This window comes from Typopeltis vanoorti, chromosome 7, assembly GCF_054136105.1.
Source record: "Typopeltis vanoorti isolate ZY-2024b chromosome 7, IOZ_Tvanoo_1.0, whole genome shotgun sequence".
NCBI lineage: Eukaryota > Metazoa > Arthropoda > Arachnida > Uropygi > Thelyphonidae > Typopeltis > Typopeltis vanoorti.
In genome coordinates, this window is record NC_143555.1 from 44,587,246 (window position 1) to 44,605,397 (window position 18,152).

The following is an 18,152-nucleotide window of genomic DNA, read 5'->3' on the forward strand; positions in this document are numbered from 1 at the left end:
ACCACGCTCTGAGAGAAAAATCCAACCCTCACTCCCCCTTCTTAGCAGCCTTCATTCTCAGCTTCTAAGGATCCCCCCTCTTGTCCTATTCCCCACCTTCCATAAATTGAAATACTGTATGACACTTTCAGAAGTTTGTAAGTCTCAATCATATCACCCCTCTTCCTCCTGTTTGCTAGTGTCTGCAGTCCATAAATTCTGGATCTGTCTTCCTAATCAGTATTCCACAATCCTGATATCATTTTTAATACTCTCCTTTGCACTCTCTCCGGTATATCAGAATCACAATGGAAGCCAGGAGACCAGACCTGCACACAATAGTACAAGTGAGGTCTTATCAAGGCCTTGTAAAGAGGCAAAATGACATCCTTATCTTTACATGTGAATGTTCGTTTCAGCATTGAAATTATCTTTTGAGTTGTATTTGCAATCTTTGCTACCTGGCCACTGAACTTTAACTTCTTATCTACTAAAAGAAAGGATTATCTACTAAAAGTTTCTTCATCCAGTGAAGAGGAAGCAGTGAGCTCAATGTTGTGCACACCAGGTTGATAGCTTTTAACAAAATGGGCACTCATTAGCTGAATAACCTCTTCTGCATCTGTAACCCTCACACCATCTGGATTTAGAAGAGTTATCCTTTCATATTCATTCTTTCTTTTACTTGCTTTTACTTTACTTTTACTTTATCAATAGAATTCTTGTCAGTTGCCTTTAGCATGCAGAGATAGTTTCATTTCATAATCAGACTTTGCTTTCCATACAACATTTGTGACTATTCTAGCCTGTTGCTTATAACGTACACAACTGATGTCATCCTTATGCACACGGTATTACTTCACACATCATCCTTTTCTTATGAATCTCTTGTTTAATAAGATTACACATCCATTTGACTCCTACCCTATTCATTCTTCGAACTCTCAGGACACATTCTGATATCACATCATTTAATTATTGTTTAAATGCTTTCCATGCACTGTCGGTATTCTTTCCATCCAGCAACTGATCCCATTCCACTGAACTCAGTATACTCCTCAGTTGGTCAATTTCCTACTTTGTAGTTCAGCATGTATCCTTTTCTGAATGAAACATTCATAAACTTAGTCACTTCCCAAATGAGTATTGCATGCTCACTGTCACCAACCAGAGGCAGAATAGTTACATCTTTAACTGAAACACACTCTGAGACTATAATCAAATTAACACTCTTTGACCTTGAGTTCCTTCTGTCACATGCTGCTTCAGGAAGTTGTCCTGCAACAGCTCTGTCAATACATTCAGTCACACTGAATGTCAATACATTCAGTTTCATTCTTCTCATGATATTTTATTGCTACCCAATCAATATTTGGATAATTAAAGTCTCCCATTATGATTACTTTTTTCGTGCTCATCTTTTCTATTTGGTGATGCATTTCTTCATCACTAACAAATCATCCACCAAGTCGGTAACAACAACTCACTATGTGATTGATCTTGTTAGATTCCACCTACCCCAGATGGCTCTAAACTCACTGCCACATGAAATATTGTTAGTAGTAGTATTACAATCACAGATCTCAACTCTAATTGAATTCAAGTCATCCAATATCATTAACAGCATCCTCTCTTACCCTATCCTTCCTAAAAATACTGTACCCTAATACCTACAATCTGAGGTAGCAACATATTGACTAAGACAACAAGCTTTACCCCTTTGTTTCTCATACTCCTAGCATTCATGTACAGACATAATAATCTACTTGTTTGTTCTTTGTATGGTCTTGTTTGCAGAGTCTGCATGACACAACTGGACAACTTGCAGATCTCTATTCTAATTTCTTATACATCTTTGCACTTGTCTGATGGGTCCATCCGGTTCAGACGAACCGGATGAACACAAAGCCGAAATCGTTCTCTCCTCGTCAACATTTCCACGACAAAGCCCATTCCCATTATTAACAGTTATATAACATTGTGGCTGTTACACTCACATTCACACTATTCCTCTCTTTATAATTTAGTTTCCCTGACTCTCTGTGTTAGGTCTAATACCAGTTATTAGTTTTCTAGACTCCTGATACCAGGTGTAGGCCGTTACTCTTATACAAATCCAATCTTCCCTCAATCTCACTCCATATATCCAAAGCTCACCTTGTGCAGCCTACGCATCGAATCGTTTGCCATCATAGCCTTTCTTCATAATTCATTTTTATCATAGCTATGTAAAATACTGACGATTTTCACTTTCTCACTGTTCACTCTTGCCTCTTCCAACAACCCTTTCAAATGTCCCAATAACCAGCTGCTACCACTAAAAGAGTGGCACGTCCAGTAATGGGAGTGCCATCTAACAACCTTCGGATGGCATATATTACACTGACATTTCTTTCAATATGATGAATTCTTTCTCAATATTATGCGACATGACTAATCGGCTCATCATATGGCTTTGCCTGTATGCCTTGATTAGTAATCCAGGCATACAAGATATTTTTCATGATATTTTTCATTGCTGTTTATTTCCAGAATCTAATATCAACTACTCTGCAAGATAAAATAAATAAATAAATAAAAAATTACCAAAGTACCGAGCCAATAAAATAAACTCGGTCATCTTTTATCAAGTTTTATATAAAAATAGGAGAAAATGAAACAGTTATGTTACTGTGACTCTGCCAGCAGTTCCCTGTTTGTGAAAACAGGAATTTATGGAGTATATCCTATATCAACAAATATGACTACATTAATTTATTCAAATTTTGAGAGACTATAATTCTAAGATCACCTGAAGCCTAACAGCTAAATAATCCCATGGAAAGTTTGCATTAAGGCTTTATTTTTATTACAATTTGCTGTTGTATACTGATTTGTTAGTGCCTAAGTGTTTTTGATAAATGCTCTACACTCTGAAAATGCTACTCTGATTCCAGAAAAATATCAAGTAAACTTATTAAATATCCACGAGTTTATTTTGTCCCTATTATGGTTTTGCAGTTAATATAATAATAATAATATATGTATATATTATTAACTAATGCCTAAGTCCTATATAATATACAATAGATTTCTTCCTATATCTGCTATAGAGGAGTACTGGCTGAATTCTATCTTTCCTTGTGAAGAATCTAAACTCTTTCTCCCTCTGAAATGCTAACAGCAGCTTAATACTATAGCTCAGACACTCAACTACAATTTAAAATTAATGAAATGAACAATGAAAAAAACAGACTGTACCAGAAAAAAATTACTGATAGATGTCTAATGATGAAATTTTTGTGGTGTGGCTGAAGACCTCATGCATCCCTTCAGGATACATTCCAGGAAATGATATAACTGCTTTGTTCAGCATTAAAGCTCTTTACTTAAATTAAAATAATTCAGACAACGATATACAGTGTAATGCACATACTTAATAATAATGAAAGATATATGTTTATGATTCAAAATTCAATTCTTAACATCAAGAATCTCTCTCCCCACCTTTCCCTGAAATTTTGAAAACAATTACTGTGTCAAAACAAAAAACAACCTGATGAAAAAATAGTAAAAATACACAATGTACCTGTTTAAAAAGCATAAATGTTAAACACAAAAAGCAGCAACAGAAAATTGTCAAAATGATAGCATCTCCAGTAAGTGAAATGAGACTATTTGGATAATGTCCTTCTTAGTAGTTAGTCCAGAAGATATTTTGTAACTTTAATGAATTTACTCCTTACAACAAAATGAACTTTTATGTATATGAATATTGTCTTTGATATAAATGATGAAACATAACTTACTCGTTACATCTGAGTGACTTTGCTTGAGGAGAATTTTCTTCATCAACTGAAGCATCATGATTAACTGATGATCCCTTATCTCCAGAACCAGGGGAATCTGCAGTTCCATCTCAATAACAAATAATGAATATAAAACATCACACTTCAGTTTCATTAAATACAGTTTTTTATAATTTTTCAAATACTCAGAATACTATATAGGTCATTAAATTTATGTCAATAAGACAAGCATGTGCATGACACTTGAAGTTCAGATACATTTCGGTTAAAAATGCGTCCTGTTTTCAAAAATAGTGTACAAAGGATTAACATTATACAAAGAATCTGGCAATATCTCGTTAATATCTCTAGAACCATCTGGGATGGTAAAAACAAGTAGCCACTGTGGGTGCACATGTGGGCGTGCGTGCAGGTGTGCTTCAGCCAACTTTGATCCTTACAAAGTTAAAAATGGCTAATACTGTGAACAAATTAAAAAATGAAGATAACCATAATACATTAGATTTTCATCTTCCTTTAATATATCAAGTCAGACAGCCAATTACATTGAAGTAGTCTGTCATATATATATCAACCTTATCTTGCTTAGACAGGTGATAAATCCTATCTCCACTGTCTGTGACAACTCTTAATCCTATTCTCCACTGTCTGTGATGACTATCAATACTCTGTTTTTATCAACAATCAGTGGGTCTGTCTATTTTGTGTTTAGTATGAATTACAGCCAATGCAATCAGACTATGAAGAAACACAGTAAGTTCAAAACTTATTGGATTTGTGACTTACGATGGTCATCCAATTAACACGTTAATGAATACCACCTCACTCCTGGACGAAGTCATAATTACTGCCTTCAAGATGTTATGCAATACTTTCCCCCAGGCTATTGCTGTTTTTTATGTTGAGCCCATACACGAGGGGATGGTTGATCAACGTATAGTACATTAGTACTGTATATGGTTAATTGCTGTTGTTGAGGGTGAGAAAATTCTCAGATTTTTGAAAGGAATATATCTTGCATTGTACAGAGAATGTGAACGCTGAATACAGTGAGATGATAGCAGAGTGTATAAGTGGTGTTTGGAAGAAGCTGCCAAAAATATACATTCTTACTTTCACATCAACAAAGCCTTCTAAGATGGTTAATTGGCTGATTTAAGTTTTATTGGGGCAAGGATAGTAAAGGTCATACTGTGCCATAGCAAAGATTACAGCAGTACACAAGATGTTAATAAACAGTCATAAAGGGATAAATTAATAAATAAATAATCAGACTATGAAGAAACACAGTAAGTTCAAAACTGTACAAAAAAAGTTAAAGTAAACAATGCTGTATCTATATATAAATAGAATTTATAATCAAATGTGTATGTATACATTAATACATTCTAAAAAGTTAAATACATCAAACAACAGGTCCCAGTCTGATGATAACTGTGAGCATATATGGCTTGGCCAGACAGTAAAAATTTCATTCCAATCTTGTGTGATGTGCTGACACTCCAGAATATGACAAATAGTAAGATGTGTGTGTTGCATTCAAATATGTGGGTCTTCAGCCTTCAGTTTCTATGTTCACTAGACTGCCAACGCTTAATTTCAGGCTTAATATCATGCAATTCATTTTTTAAGAAATTTTTAACACACATACCGAAAGGATGTGTAGCAGTCTGATGTGATACTGAGCCTCTCAATGTAAAGAAAAGAAACTAGTCCATGTAGGATGCTCTGGAAGAGACTGTCTTTAGGGCATAGTTAAGAGACGACTGTTTCTAAGTGATAGAGCTGCTTCATTTGCTTTAAAATAAAGGCTCTGAGTGGGCGAAGTGTGAAAGCCACCAGCTGCTATCCATATACCCAGATGACTAATGGGATCCAACTATCACAAATTACTCTGCCTTGCCAAACAATAGACTTCAGACCAATAATCCAACTTTGACCATATAAGTGTAAGATAAAGATGAAGCAATGAAGATAGATCACCATCCCATCAGTAGAGGATGGAGAATGAAAAGGATTCAATGCTCTCTTGCACTTTTCCCTTGGTTAAAGAACGTGCAAGAAACGCAAGTCTTGTGTTAAAGACATGTCCCAAGAACTTGGCTTCTGTTGCTACTGGAATAACACTTTGTCCCATTATTAATATAGGATCTGGATGAAGAATGTTTTCAGCAGAAGCATACATGGCTTCTTTTTTTTCTGCTGAAAAGCTGAACCCATTACTAAGGACCTATGAAGAGACACAATCACTTGCTTGTTGAAGTTGCCTTTCAATTACCTTCATGTTACAAGAGTGACAGTAAATTGTGAAGTCATCAACATACAGAGCATTGCCTACAGTGGAAGGAAGCTGTTCAGTGATTGAGTTAACTTTGATAGGGAAAAGTGTCACACTTAAGACAGAGCATTGGGGAACACCCTAATCTTGATTGTAGAGTTGAGAAAGCAGACTTCCCACTCTGATTTGGAAAATTTGGTTAGACAAAGTTTTTAATAAATATAGGAAGGTGTCCTCTGAGACCTAGGTTGGAGGTCTTTTAATATGCCATATCTCCAGACTGTGCAAACTTTTTCCACGTCAAAGAATACTAAATTAGATGTTCCTGTTTCAGGAATGAGTCTCTTATACAAGTTTCTAAACAGACCAAATGGTCCAAAGTCAGTGTCTAGAAAAGCCACATTGTGTATAGGAGAGAAGATTGCTGCTTTCTAAATAGCAGAGAAGTCTGCCATTAACCATTTTCTCTAATATCTTAAAAAGGCAACTGGTCAGAGGAATAGGTCAATAACTGTTTGCTTGTTTTGGATTCTTTCCAGGTTTTGGGACCACAATGACAACTGATTTATGCCAATAATCTGGAAACTCTTCCTATGTATGCATTCTGTTATATATATATTTAGAGAAGGAGATCATAAAAGCTAATGGAAGATATTTTATCATTTCAAAATGGATGCCATCTGGACCTTTTGCACTGGAGTGGGACCAAAAAAAAGAAGAGAACATGTATGGAACATTTGTTAATTAGGAACTAAAAACTTTTTAGTTCCTACTGGTTGTTTGAGTAATCAATGAGGTAAAATGGGAACAAGATTGTTTTTCACAACACGCTTTGGCCCAAGCATTTCTAAAACCTATTAAGTTTGATGTGGTGGGGTATCTACAAAATATACCTCATGCTCCGTCTTGGTCTTTTTTTTGGCTGTCTGGCACTCTGGGTTCCACCAAGGCTTTGGATAGTGGTAATCAAGATGGTGTTTTTGGAATTTGATGTTTTGGTGTTTTTTGGAATTGGGGCTGATGCTGCCTGCAATATAATCTGTTATATATTTTACTGATTCATTGATAGGTGTTTGAATGAATGTATAAGCATTAAATCTGGCAAGATGAGAAAAGGCATTCTAGTCAGAGAGTAGAAGAGCAAAGTTCCTGTGAAGACATTCTGCAAAGAACAGGAAAATAATTACTTCCATATATGTTCTCTTCAACATCCCATGTGAGCAGTGGAAAAATGGCAGGTAAGCAGATTGTTAGATCTATTGCAGAATATGAGTCGGTAGGCAGATGGAAGAAGATACTGAGTGAATTATTCAAAACAGAGAGAGATCATTATTTTCAAGGACTCGCTCTCAATGATGTGACCTCGTCCATTGTGGTGGCACTACCTGACAGTGTTGTGCACCATTAAAGTCATTCATAAGAAGTATGCACTCAGGCAGTTTCAATATAAGATTATCAAATTCCATCTCATTTATCTCATAACCCAGCAGCAAATAAACTGAACATACTGTAATAAGAAATCCTACATATAAGCAAATCACTACTGCTTCCAGAGCAGTATTAAGCTAGACATGATGAAAAGGAATATGACTGTCCACTAGCACAGCTACTCCACCATGAGCAAGACAATCTCCAGTTCTGTCCTTGCATACAACAGCAAAATTCCTGGTTTTAAATATGTTTCCTGCAAACAGAAAGGTTTGTGTTTCTGCAGCAAAATCTTAATATCATCAATATTCTGGCAAAACCCATGAGAGTTCCATTATAAAAAATTTGCTATTGTTTTGGGTTTGTAGGCTGTCTGATTTCTGAGGGGTTACCTTTATCAAGTTTAAGCCTATCAACCGATTTTGGGAAGTACGGACAACCAGTGTCCATCTCTTACTCTGGGAAAAAATTCGATACAACATCTAACGTGTTAGGATCAACTGGCGAGTTTAATTTAATTTCAGTGGATACCGAAGTATCCTTTTTTTTTTTTTTAGTAGGGGTGTCTGGTAGTTTATCTTTAAGTGATATCATTGCCATAATTTTTTTGACATGTTGGTACTCATCAAATATAACCATTTTTTAAAGTTGTTTCTGGAGCGAGAACATATGTCATGCACTCAAAAGAGTGCATGACAGATTGAGTAATGTACTCAAAAAAGAAGCACTGATGATCATAAAGTTCAGGTATGGTAAAATTATCAGATGGTAAGATAGACATATAGATTCAAGTTTCTACAGACATTTTTGTAACTGCAACAATCTCAGCATAACAGTAGCAGCTAACTTCCTTTTGCACCATTACTGATACATCTGTTCTGTTTTAATTTTTTTGTATTTATTTTTCATCTTTCCACTTCTCACATGCATGGGAGTAAGTTGGACGATCTCCCCGACAGTTGACACATTTAACTTTCTTTGCAGAGCAAGATTTGTTATGATGCTCTTTACCACCATATTGGGCACAGATGGTAGAGCCAAAACAGGTAGATTGGGCATGTCCATATTTTGTACAATAACAGGACAGTTGAGATACCCTGTTTTACATTGTACATGAACATTAAGGAGATCCCTTTCTGTGACCACTCCTCTAGATGAGTTTAGTATTTTATGAGGTTTTACAGTAACTGGTATTCCACCCTTTGATGTTGCTTTGAGTAGTTTTTCAGAATGTTGTTGACAATGTTTCTACAATGATATTAACCAGAATGTAGTTTCTTGAACTGTTTTCAGAAAGCTTGGTAGTCCTTATAAACTCTTTTGAATAAAGGGTGACATTTTCCATATTGGCTTTTCACCTATTGCACAGATAATCAGAAAAATTGGTACATTATATTGATATCAAGTCTTTTGTTTCTTTCTTCTGTTAACAATGACATATCTTTGAAGTATCAGTACTTGGTTGGATACCTTGTTAAAGTACCCTGATGATGATGAAGGATTCATGGTCAATGCCCCCCCCCCCCCCCTTCACCAGAGCACCTCCATCCAACAGAGAGCCATACATGAATGCCCACTAACTACCAATGACTGCACCCAGGAATGGAATAACAAGGCTACCCCGAACACTATACCAGCACCAGAGCAAGTCTTGTGTGCCGAACCTGGGGACTAACTGGAATACTCTTGGTACCCTGAGGATGAACGATCATGTTCAATGTTTTTTTTTTACCCTTCACCAGAGCTCCTCACCCAACAGAGCCATACATGAATGCCCACTAACTACCAAAGCTGCACCCACAAATAGAATAAAACGGCTACCCCGAACACTATACCAGCTCCAGAGCAAGTCTTGTATGCCGAACCTGGGGACTTACTGGAATACTGTTGGCTCTTGAAGGCCAGTCCATGATTTGACTGATCTGAGCCATGGAAAGGCAACTGGAGTAAATGATATTTGACCATAAAGGCTTAAGTATGGAGATATATTAGTCTTGGAGAGCAAAGTCAGGAGGTTAATTCCCAATAATTACAGTAGTGCTCTCATAGTACCCATCTATAAAAAAAATGGAATAAAGCTTAATGGGGGTGCTTAAGGGTCAAAGCTGTATAAATGAGAGGATACCTCCACATAGCCTTTAAAGGAATGCAGAGAAGGGACAGGGCTTCTGACCTAATGTCTAATCCTCACCTTCTCATGGTGCATCATGTTAGATATCTACCTGGATACTGAACCAAACCAAAGCCAAACCAAACCAAACCAAATTGTATTCTGCCAGAATTTCATGCTGGCTGGGACGTCGCCCAATTAAACAAGGCCCTGTTGTTTTTGCCAAGGAACCAGGTCAAACAGCAAAAAGTCAGCTACTGGAACAAAGCCTGAAACACATCCCAACCCAACAGAGTTCAAGATTGGTACTATCAACATAAGAAGCCTGAATGGCAAAGAAATGGAACCAGCAGAAAAATTGGATAAGCACCAGATTGACATAATAGGGGTGACTGAAACAAAAACTGGTGAGATCTTTCTAATCAATAAATACAAAATGTTATATTCAGGCAACAACAATCAGGGAAAAGGAGTATTTATACTATTCAACACTAAATACAAGACTAATCTTCTTGAATGGCAGGCAATATCAAGTAGAGTGATGTGTTCAAATATCAGAATGATATTTGATCACATCACTCTACTTGATATTGCCCAATGACACAATGGGCAATATCAAAGCAATTGACACAATGAAAAAGGAAAAGTTAGTCCTTGCTGGAGATCTAAACAGCAGAGTAAGAAATGATTATCAGACATACAAAAATATTTTAGGAAAATTTGGAGAAAACAGCAAAACTAATAACAATGGCAAATGCATGTTGAATTTCTGCTCTGGACATGGACTGGTTATTACTAACACAATGTTCCAACATAAAAATATGTATAAATTCATATAGAGAGAAAAAGACAAGGAATAACAATGACTATGTTATTGTTGATAGTGATGTTTTAACACTGGTGCAGGACACTAAAGCATACAGAGGATTTGAAACTGGACATGATCGCCATTTAGTCTTGAGCAGGATAAACTTGAATTTCATATTGAAAAGAAAAGCATCTAAGAAAATTTTAAAGTGAATAAAAGTTGAGCAGCTCTCAGAAGTAAACAGTAGACCAAAATACACAAAACATCATTCAGACAAAATGAAAGTTTGAGAACAGGAACCAAACCTTCGAGATTCAGTGGCAAGCCCTGAAGAAAACACTGATTGAGTCAGCCAGAAAGGTGATGAGGTTGTCTGCAAGGATAGAAAAATCAGAACTCCATGGTGGATAAAGGAAGTTAAAGAGGCAGTGAGAAGGCAAAGAAGAAAGCATATCGAAAGTTCCTAGCAAATAAGTCAGCTTGTGCTCTTAGAAAATACAGAGACAAATGTAAGAAAGCTAAACAGTGTAAAACTGGTAAGAATATAGAAAATAAATATCAGGAAGGCAGTAAAATATTCTGGAGGCTGTTGTAAAAGATCAGATATGGAGGAAAGAGTGCTGTAAAAGGAATTAGAGATGATAAAGGTGACATGAAAACTGAAGAAAAAGATATCCTTGATGTATAGAGTAATCACTGTATATTTTCACGTATAATGCGAACTAGAAATTTTGTTTGAAAACTAGCTCTAAAATGCCATGTCCACATATAATGCGATCTGTTAATCTTGTTCCCTAACATTATAAATAAAACAATATACGAATTAACGAAAGAAATATTTATTTTACAACAAAATCATTTAAATTCTTCATCTTTTCAGTCATCAAACATTTCATTTATAAATTCATCTGTAGGCAATGCGTCATCAGCGTAGCAGTTGTCATCATGCTCTCCATTTTGTTGTGCGTCATTCCCGCTTTCATATATAACGTCATCTTCGGATCCAATTTCAGGCTAGGTTTGTTTAACGAATAATATTTAAAATGAACTGTGGATAAACCGATATAACTGTGCTAATATCCAAGCAAGGGGGCGGGATATTAACACTACTTACATTACTGGCATTATGCGCAGATACAGTGCGCGCTCGGTTGTCAAAAGCGAGTGGGTCAAGTAGATAGTATATATTGTGCATTAGGTAGTATATATTGCATTAAGTAGTATATATTGTGTGCAAGTCTAATAAGATGTTATATTTTTTAAGATCCGCATATAATGCAAACCCCTAACTTTAGACCATAAATTTTTTGCATTATACGCAATAATATACGGTACATCAAAAAATTGTTAAATGAAACAAGCAGTGACAGCACAATGGAAGAAAACACACAACAGGTACGCAATCCGTAATACGTATCCAAGCTTGAAGTAGTGAAAGCTATCAAAAACCTGAAATGTGGAAAGGCAACAGGAGTAGATGATAATCGACCAGAAATGCTCAAGCATGGAGGTATAAATGTCTTGCAGTGGCTACACTGCATACTTCAGAAGGCCTGCACAGAAGGATGAATTCTAGATGATTGGAGTAGAGCTCTCATAGTATCTATATACAAAAAAAAAAAAGGAAATAAAACTGAATTAGAGAATTAAGAGGAATTTCCATACTGAGTGTTCCTGGTAAGATTTATGCAAGCATTCTTGTGAAATGGCTAAGAAAAATTGTGGCTTTAGAGAAAGCAACTGACACAATGAAAAAGGAAAAGTTAATCTTTGTATAATCTTTGAAGAACAAGCTGGGTTCAGGCCAAACAGAGGCTTGTCAGGATTAGATTTTCACTTTATAACAAATAGTGAGAAATCATGGGAATATAACAAAGATCTGAATTTAAGTTTTGTAGAGCTGCAAAAGGCATATGACAAGGTGCCAAGAGAAAAGCTATTCAAAACACTACAGTTATATGGTGTCAATGGAGCATCACATCAAGCAATACTTAGCTTTATTTGAGTTGTAAGTCAGCAGTTAGAATTGAAGGAAGTATGGTTTGATGTTAAATCTGGTGTCAGACCAAGATGTACATTATTCCCTCTGCTATTCATTATTAAGATGAAGATGATATGAAGATAATGTTATACTTTGAAATAAATCCCATACAAGTCTGCAAGATTCCCTGACTAAATTTAATAACTGATGTAATAAATTGGGTATGAAAATCAGCAATAAAAAAGACAAAGACAATGAAAATAGGCAGAAATATTGAAAATATCAACTGCATTGTGAATGGAGAACCTATAGAACAAGTAAAACATTTCAGTTACTTAGACAAAATTTTTAGTTAAGATGGTAAATTAAATATGGAAATATACAACAGAATCCACAAAGCCAGTATGGTAAGAAGTCAACTGAATAAATTTATATGGAATAAGAGAGATTAGTCAAAACACTAAATTAGCTATATATAATATGGTGTTGAAACCAGTTTTAACTTAAGGATCTGACAGCTGGGTTAGAAATAAAACACTCAACTAAAGACTAGAAACCACAGATATGAGAGTCAGGCAAAAGATTAAGGGCATGAAAAGATGGCATCAATGGCAATATCATATTAAAAACGAGGATATTAGGAAAGAACTTGACATTGTCAGCATCCAGTTGTGTTAGCAGAATTAATCTCAGGTGGTATGGTCACTTAAACCGAATGGATGAGGAAAGATTAGCAAAACAAGTGTTCTCTGCCAGGTTGGCAGGAAAACGACCCAGAGGAAGACCAAGATATAGGTGGATTGATACAATACAAAGTGCCTTAGATGATAGAAATATAAGATCTGATAATGTTGACGCCTTGACAAGTAACAGACTGATTTGGAGGAAAATTGTAGATAGGAAGTTAGTAATGAATGTAAGTTCTCCATGTAGTACTATCATATTATCCTGTACACTACCTTGAGGGTACATGTCAAGAATGTGATGATAATAGTGATAAAGCATAATGTGAGAATTACAGAGGAATTTCTCTACTAAGTGTTCCATTTAAGATTTATGCAAACATGCTTAAAAAGAGCTTGAGAAAAATTGTTTAAGAGAATCTAAGAGAAGAATGAAATGGGTTCAGGCCAAATAGAGGTTGTCCAGATCAGATTTTCACTTTATGACAAATAGTTGAGATATCTAGGAATATGAGAAGGATCTGTACTAAGTTTTGTAGATCTGGAAAAGGCATATGATAAGGTGTCAAGGAAAAAGCTTTTCGAAACACTGTAATTATATGGAATAAATAGCATATTGTGGATATTATGTTCCATCGAGTCATTTACTCCTGGTGATTCTATGAACTTACGCTCTCCATTCAGATCTGTCCCTAGCCATATCTTTTCAGAATTTCCAGGTGCATTCCAGTTGTTTCTTTAACTCCATCCTCCCATCTAATTCTTGGTCTTCTTCTTCTTCTCCTGATTTCATCAACATTAGCAAGCATCATCATCTTCTCCAGACTCATTTGCTCGCATAATATGTCCAAAGTATGACAATATTTGATTGATGATCATAGCTTCAAGGGAAGCTATCCGACTTTATTCTATTACTGATTTATTGGTTTGCTTTGCAGCTGCGGTATTCTTAGTAAGCATTTCCAAATCCATAATTCAAATGCATTTATTTTCCTTCTTTCACTCTTTCTCAGGGTCCAACTTTCACATCCATACAGTACCAAAGGGAATACCATTGCTTTCATGATTCTGATTTTTGTTGTGAGGCTAATATCTTGAAAGATCTTGCCTAAATTTGTCATTGCTTTCTTTCTGAGTAATAATGTTCTAACTTATTCAGTGCAATACCCATTTTTATCAATTCAGGATCCTAGGAACACACAATTGTTAATTTCTTCCATTTTCTCACCATCTACTTCAAAATCATTAAGTTCACATGTTGCCATAACTTTTGTTTTTTGAGGTTAAATTTAAGGCCATATTTAGCACTTTCTTCTTTAACTTTCATAATAAGTTCCTCCAAATCTTCTTAGCATTCTGCAAGCAAGGTGGTATCACCTGCATACCTCGAATTATTAATATTTCTTCCACCAATTTTAATTCCGAATGACGTCTCCTCCAGCCCTGCCATTCTTAAAATATATTCGCTGTACAAGGTACAGAAATAAAATACATCCTTATCGCACCCCTTTACCTATTGTGAAATACTCAGTTTCTCCAAGATCTGTTCAGACAGTAGCTTCTTGTTCATAGTAAAGCTTCCTCAGAAGGATAATGAAATGCTCTGGTGCTCCCATTCTTAACGCATTCCACGGTTTCACAAATGTCTACAGAGTCAGAAGCCTTACTATAGTCAAGGAAAAAAAGGTAGACATTCTTTTGATATTCCTGTGCTCTTTCTATTATCCATCTCACATTGGCGATCTGATCTATTGTTCTTCTGCCTTTTCGAAATACAGCCTGTTCATCCGGCATTTCTCTCTTCATGAATGGTTCCAGTCTTTTCTGAATGATCTCAAGTAAGACTTTACTTGCATGAGAAATCAGTGCTATAGTTCTGCAATTTTTGCACTCTCTTGCATCGCCTTTCTTCAATAAAGGTATATAAACTGATTTTTTCCATTCCCTAGGACATGTAGTTGTGATCCAAATTCGCTGACATAGAGCTGTTAAAATTTTAACTGCCTCTTCTCCCGGGGCTTTGAGCAGCTCAAGAGGTATTCCATCCCCTCCTGGTGCTTTCTTACTGGATAGCTGTTGCAGTGCCATCTCGCTTCACTCTCCAGTGGTAATAACTCCTGCGTATAATCCTGCTCTTCAAATTTCTCAGTAATTTTGGAGACCTTTCTGTAAAGAGCTTCTGTATACTCTTTCCATCTTTCTTTGATGTCTGCAGCTTCTGTAAGATATCCTTTGTGTTTACTTTTCAATATTGACACCTTGGCACTGAACTTCCCTGATCTTTTCGAAAAGATCTCTTGTTTTGGTCTTCTATTTGTTGGCATTCCTGGTTTAAGTATTTTTCCTTGTCTCTTCTGGCTTGTCATTGAAACTCTGCATTCAAATGCCATACTTCCTGAAAATTTAATGTCAGAAGCTGCCATCAGAAAAGTTCTGATGGCAGCTTCTGACAGCCATTTAAACTTCATCTTCTTACAAACTGTTGGAATATTCTTCTTTGCTAATGTTTTAGTTATATCTTTAATCTCTTCCCATAGTTCATCTGGTTCTCTTTCACACAAATTGAGTGTGTTGAATCTGTTCTGTATACTAATATTGTATTCAGCCAGTATGTTTCCAAGATCATATCTGATCGATGTCAGTTTCCATAATTTCACATGTATTGTAGCCACTAATAATACATGGTCTGTTCCACAGTCTGCACCCAGAAAAGTCTTGACAGACTGAATTGCTTTTCTCCATATAGTCGATTTGATTTCTGTATTGTACATCAGGTGATATCCATGTACAATCTCCGTTTTTTCATGCTGTTTAAAGCAGGTGTTAGCAACAAACAAAGAATTCTCTGCACAAAACTCAACTAGTCTCTTCCCTGCAGTGTTACAAATACCTAAACCAAAATGACCTGTTATTCCTTGTTCCTCAGTTTCTCCCATTTCTGCATTCCAATTTCCGATAAGTAGCCATAAATCTTGCTTTATGTTGCATCTATCACTTCTTGTAACTTACCATAAAATTCCTCTATGTCTTCTTCTGGCGCCTCTGTAGTGGGTGCATAAACCTGTATGATGGTCATATTCATTGGATGTCCACTGATTCTGAGAGAAATGATTCTGTCACTCACTGGATTATAACCTAGTATATATACCTAGCCATCTTTTACCTGAGTAAAGAAAGATACTCCATTTTTACAACATGTCTCATGTCCTGAGTAACACACCATATAGTCCCCTGATGGAAAATGGCCCATTCCTGTCCAAGTTCACTTATTCTGAATATATCCAATTTCTTGCGCTCCATTTCCATCTTTATTATTTCTGGCTTACCTTGTTGGTTCATACTTCTAACATTCCAAGTTCCAATGTTGTAGGTTCTTGTGAAACAGGAAGCTTCCCTTTTCAAATCAGCAACATCCATGACCAAGCTTCCTTCTGGGTTTGACCTAGGCACATCATAACAACTAGTTCTACTTGTGGAAGCTCTCTGTTCTTCCCCAGTTGCATGCCCTCAGGCCCGGGGATCTTACCATCCAGCACCATATTGTACTTGCTCATCATTGTTCATAGAATGTTCTTGGCAAGGTACAGAGATGGTTTGGCATTGCCTTCTTCTGAAATATTTTTAGACTTTCCAGTCTAGTTCCGATCTGTTATGTGAAAAACGGGGGGGGGGGGGGGTACCTCTGGAAAGATGTGACTTTTCGCCATGCAGTACAATCTTGGTAAAGGAGAGGCTAAGTCTCTGTATTAGAGATGTATTGTGCATATCTTTACCCTGGAATAATTCCCAGTAAGGAAATTTTCCCTTACCCCCAAATGGCATATTACACGGAGTAATATATATATATATATATATATATATATATATATATATATATATATATATATATATATATATATAAAATATTCATCCAAGATTGATTTGCTTCCTCAGCCTTAAGTAAGAGGCTGGTTATATTTCACTAATTCGAGCCCTACCTATATATTATTATTATTATTATTATATGACACCTCCAAGGAGTCCAAAGACTCATCGAGGGAGGCACCACTCTAAAACTCTCCGTCTCCACCAAATACAGCGAACATCATTTCAATGATGTTGTTCAATATATATATTATCGTTCATATTTACTCAGTAGATAATGTTATAAAAAAAGAGTTTGAATGACTGTATACCGAGAATGAAAAAGAATAAGGTTTAATGTAAAGATATTACTAGTTTCGTTGAATAAATCAACTTCTTCAGGTATCACAGGCAAAGAATTATATAAAATAACAGAGACATCAACAGATCTAGTATAAAACACAATAGTACATTTTAAAACAGGAATGCGTGCTGGAGTTCCAATTGAAGTTGACTACATGAGTGAGCTGTCACGAGTGTGCAAATACTGGACAGTGGCAATGTGTGTGTCAGAAAGATTGTAGCTAAGGCTGTTGTTAACGTGGGATGAATCAAGGGATATTTCTCTAGATGCGATAATCTTTCTTTCGAGTTCATCATAAAATACATGGATATTAGAAGTTTGCTGCCAGTCTACGAGGTGTTGGCTGCCTTCATCTGAGTTAATAGAGAAGAGAACGTGGCTAGAAAGAGTGCTGGCTCTGGTCCTATTGTAGGATATGTCTCTTTGGTGTTCTTCCATATATAAAAGGATGGATTTAGCTGTCTGGCCATAATATGGTTTCCCACATTCACACAAAATCTTGTAGACTCCTGGATCCTGAATAGGGAGATGTTTCACTTTAGGTCTACTTAGTATGGAGTGAAGTTTTGAAAACATAGTGAAGCAAGTTCTAATGTTGAATTTCTTAAGAATTTTTGCCAGTTTTGGGGAGAGAGAGCTGATGTATGGCAATGATATAAAAGCTCTTGGGGGAGAAGAATCTTCAATAGCAGTTGAGCGATGGAAAGAGAAAAATTTATCAATCTTTTTAAGAGAGTATATATATATACAGGGTGTTCGGGATAAATTTGACATATTTATAATTAATTATATTTTTCCGTAAGTTACATGTATTAACACACACTTCTCTTCATTTAAAAGTTTGGACCCTTCTTCATTCATATACAAGATGTCAGAAAGGATGGATAGCT

The 18,152-nt window shown here is 36.0% G+C and overlaps 1 protein-coding gene across 2 annotated transcripts in view; it reads right to left on the minus strand.

The window, feature by feature from the left end:
* Window positions 1-18,152, minus strand: part of LOC150104640 (UBX domain-containing protein 1) — a 201,498-nt gene that overhangs the window by 123,739 nt on the left and 59,607 nt on the right. For both annotated transcript variants that reach the window (XM_090395236.1, XM_090395237.1), the window contains one exon: window positions 3,768-3,876. In XM_090395236.1, the coding sequence (XP_090251362.1) occupies window positions 3,768-3,876 (109 nt within the window). The remainder of the gene's footprint in view (window positions 1-3,767; window positions 3,877-18,152) is intronic.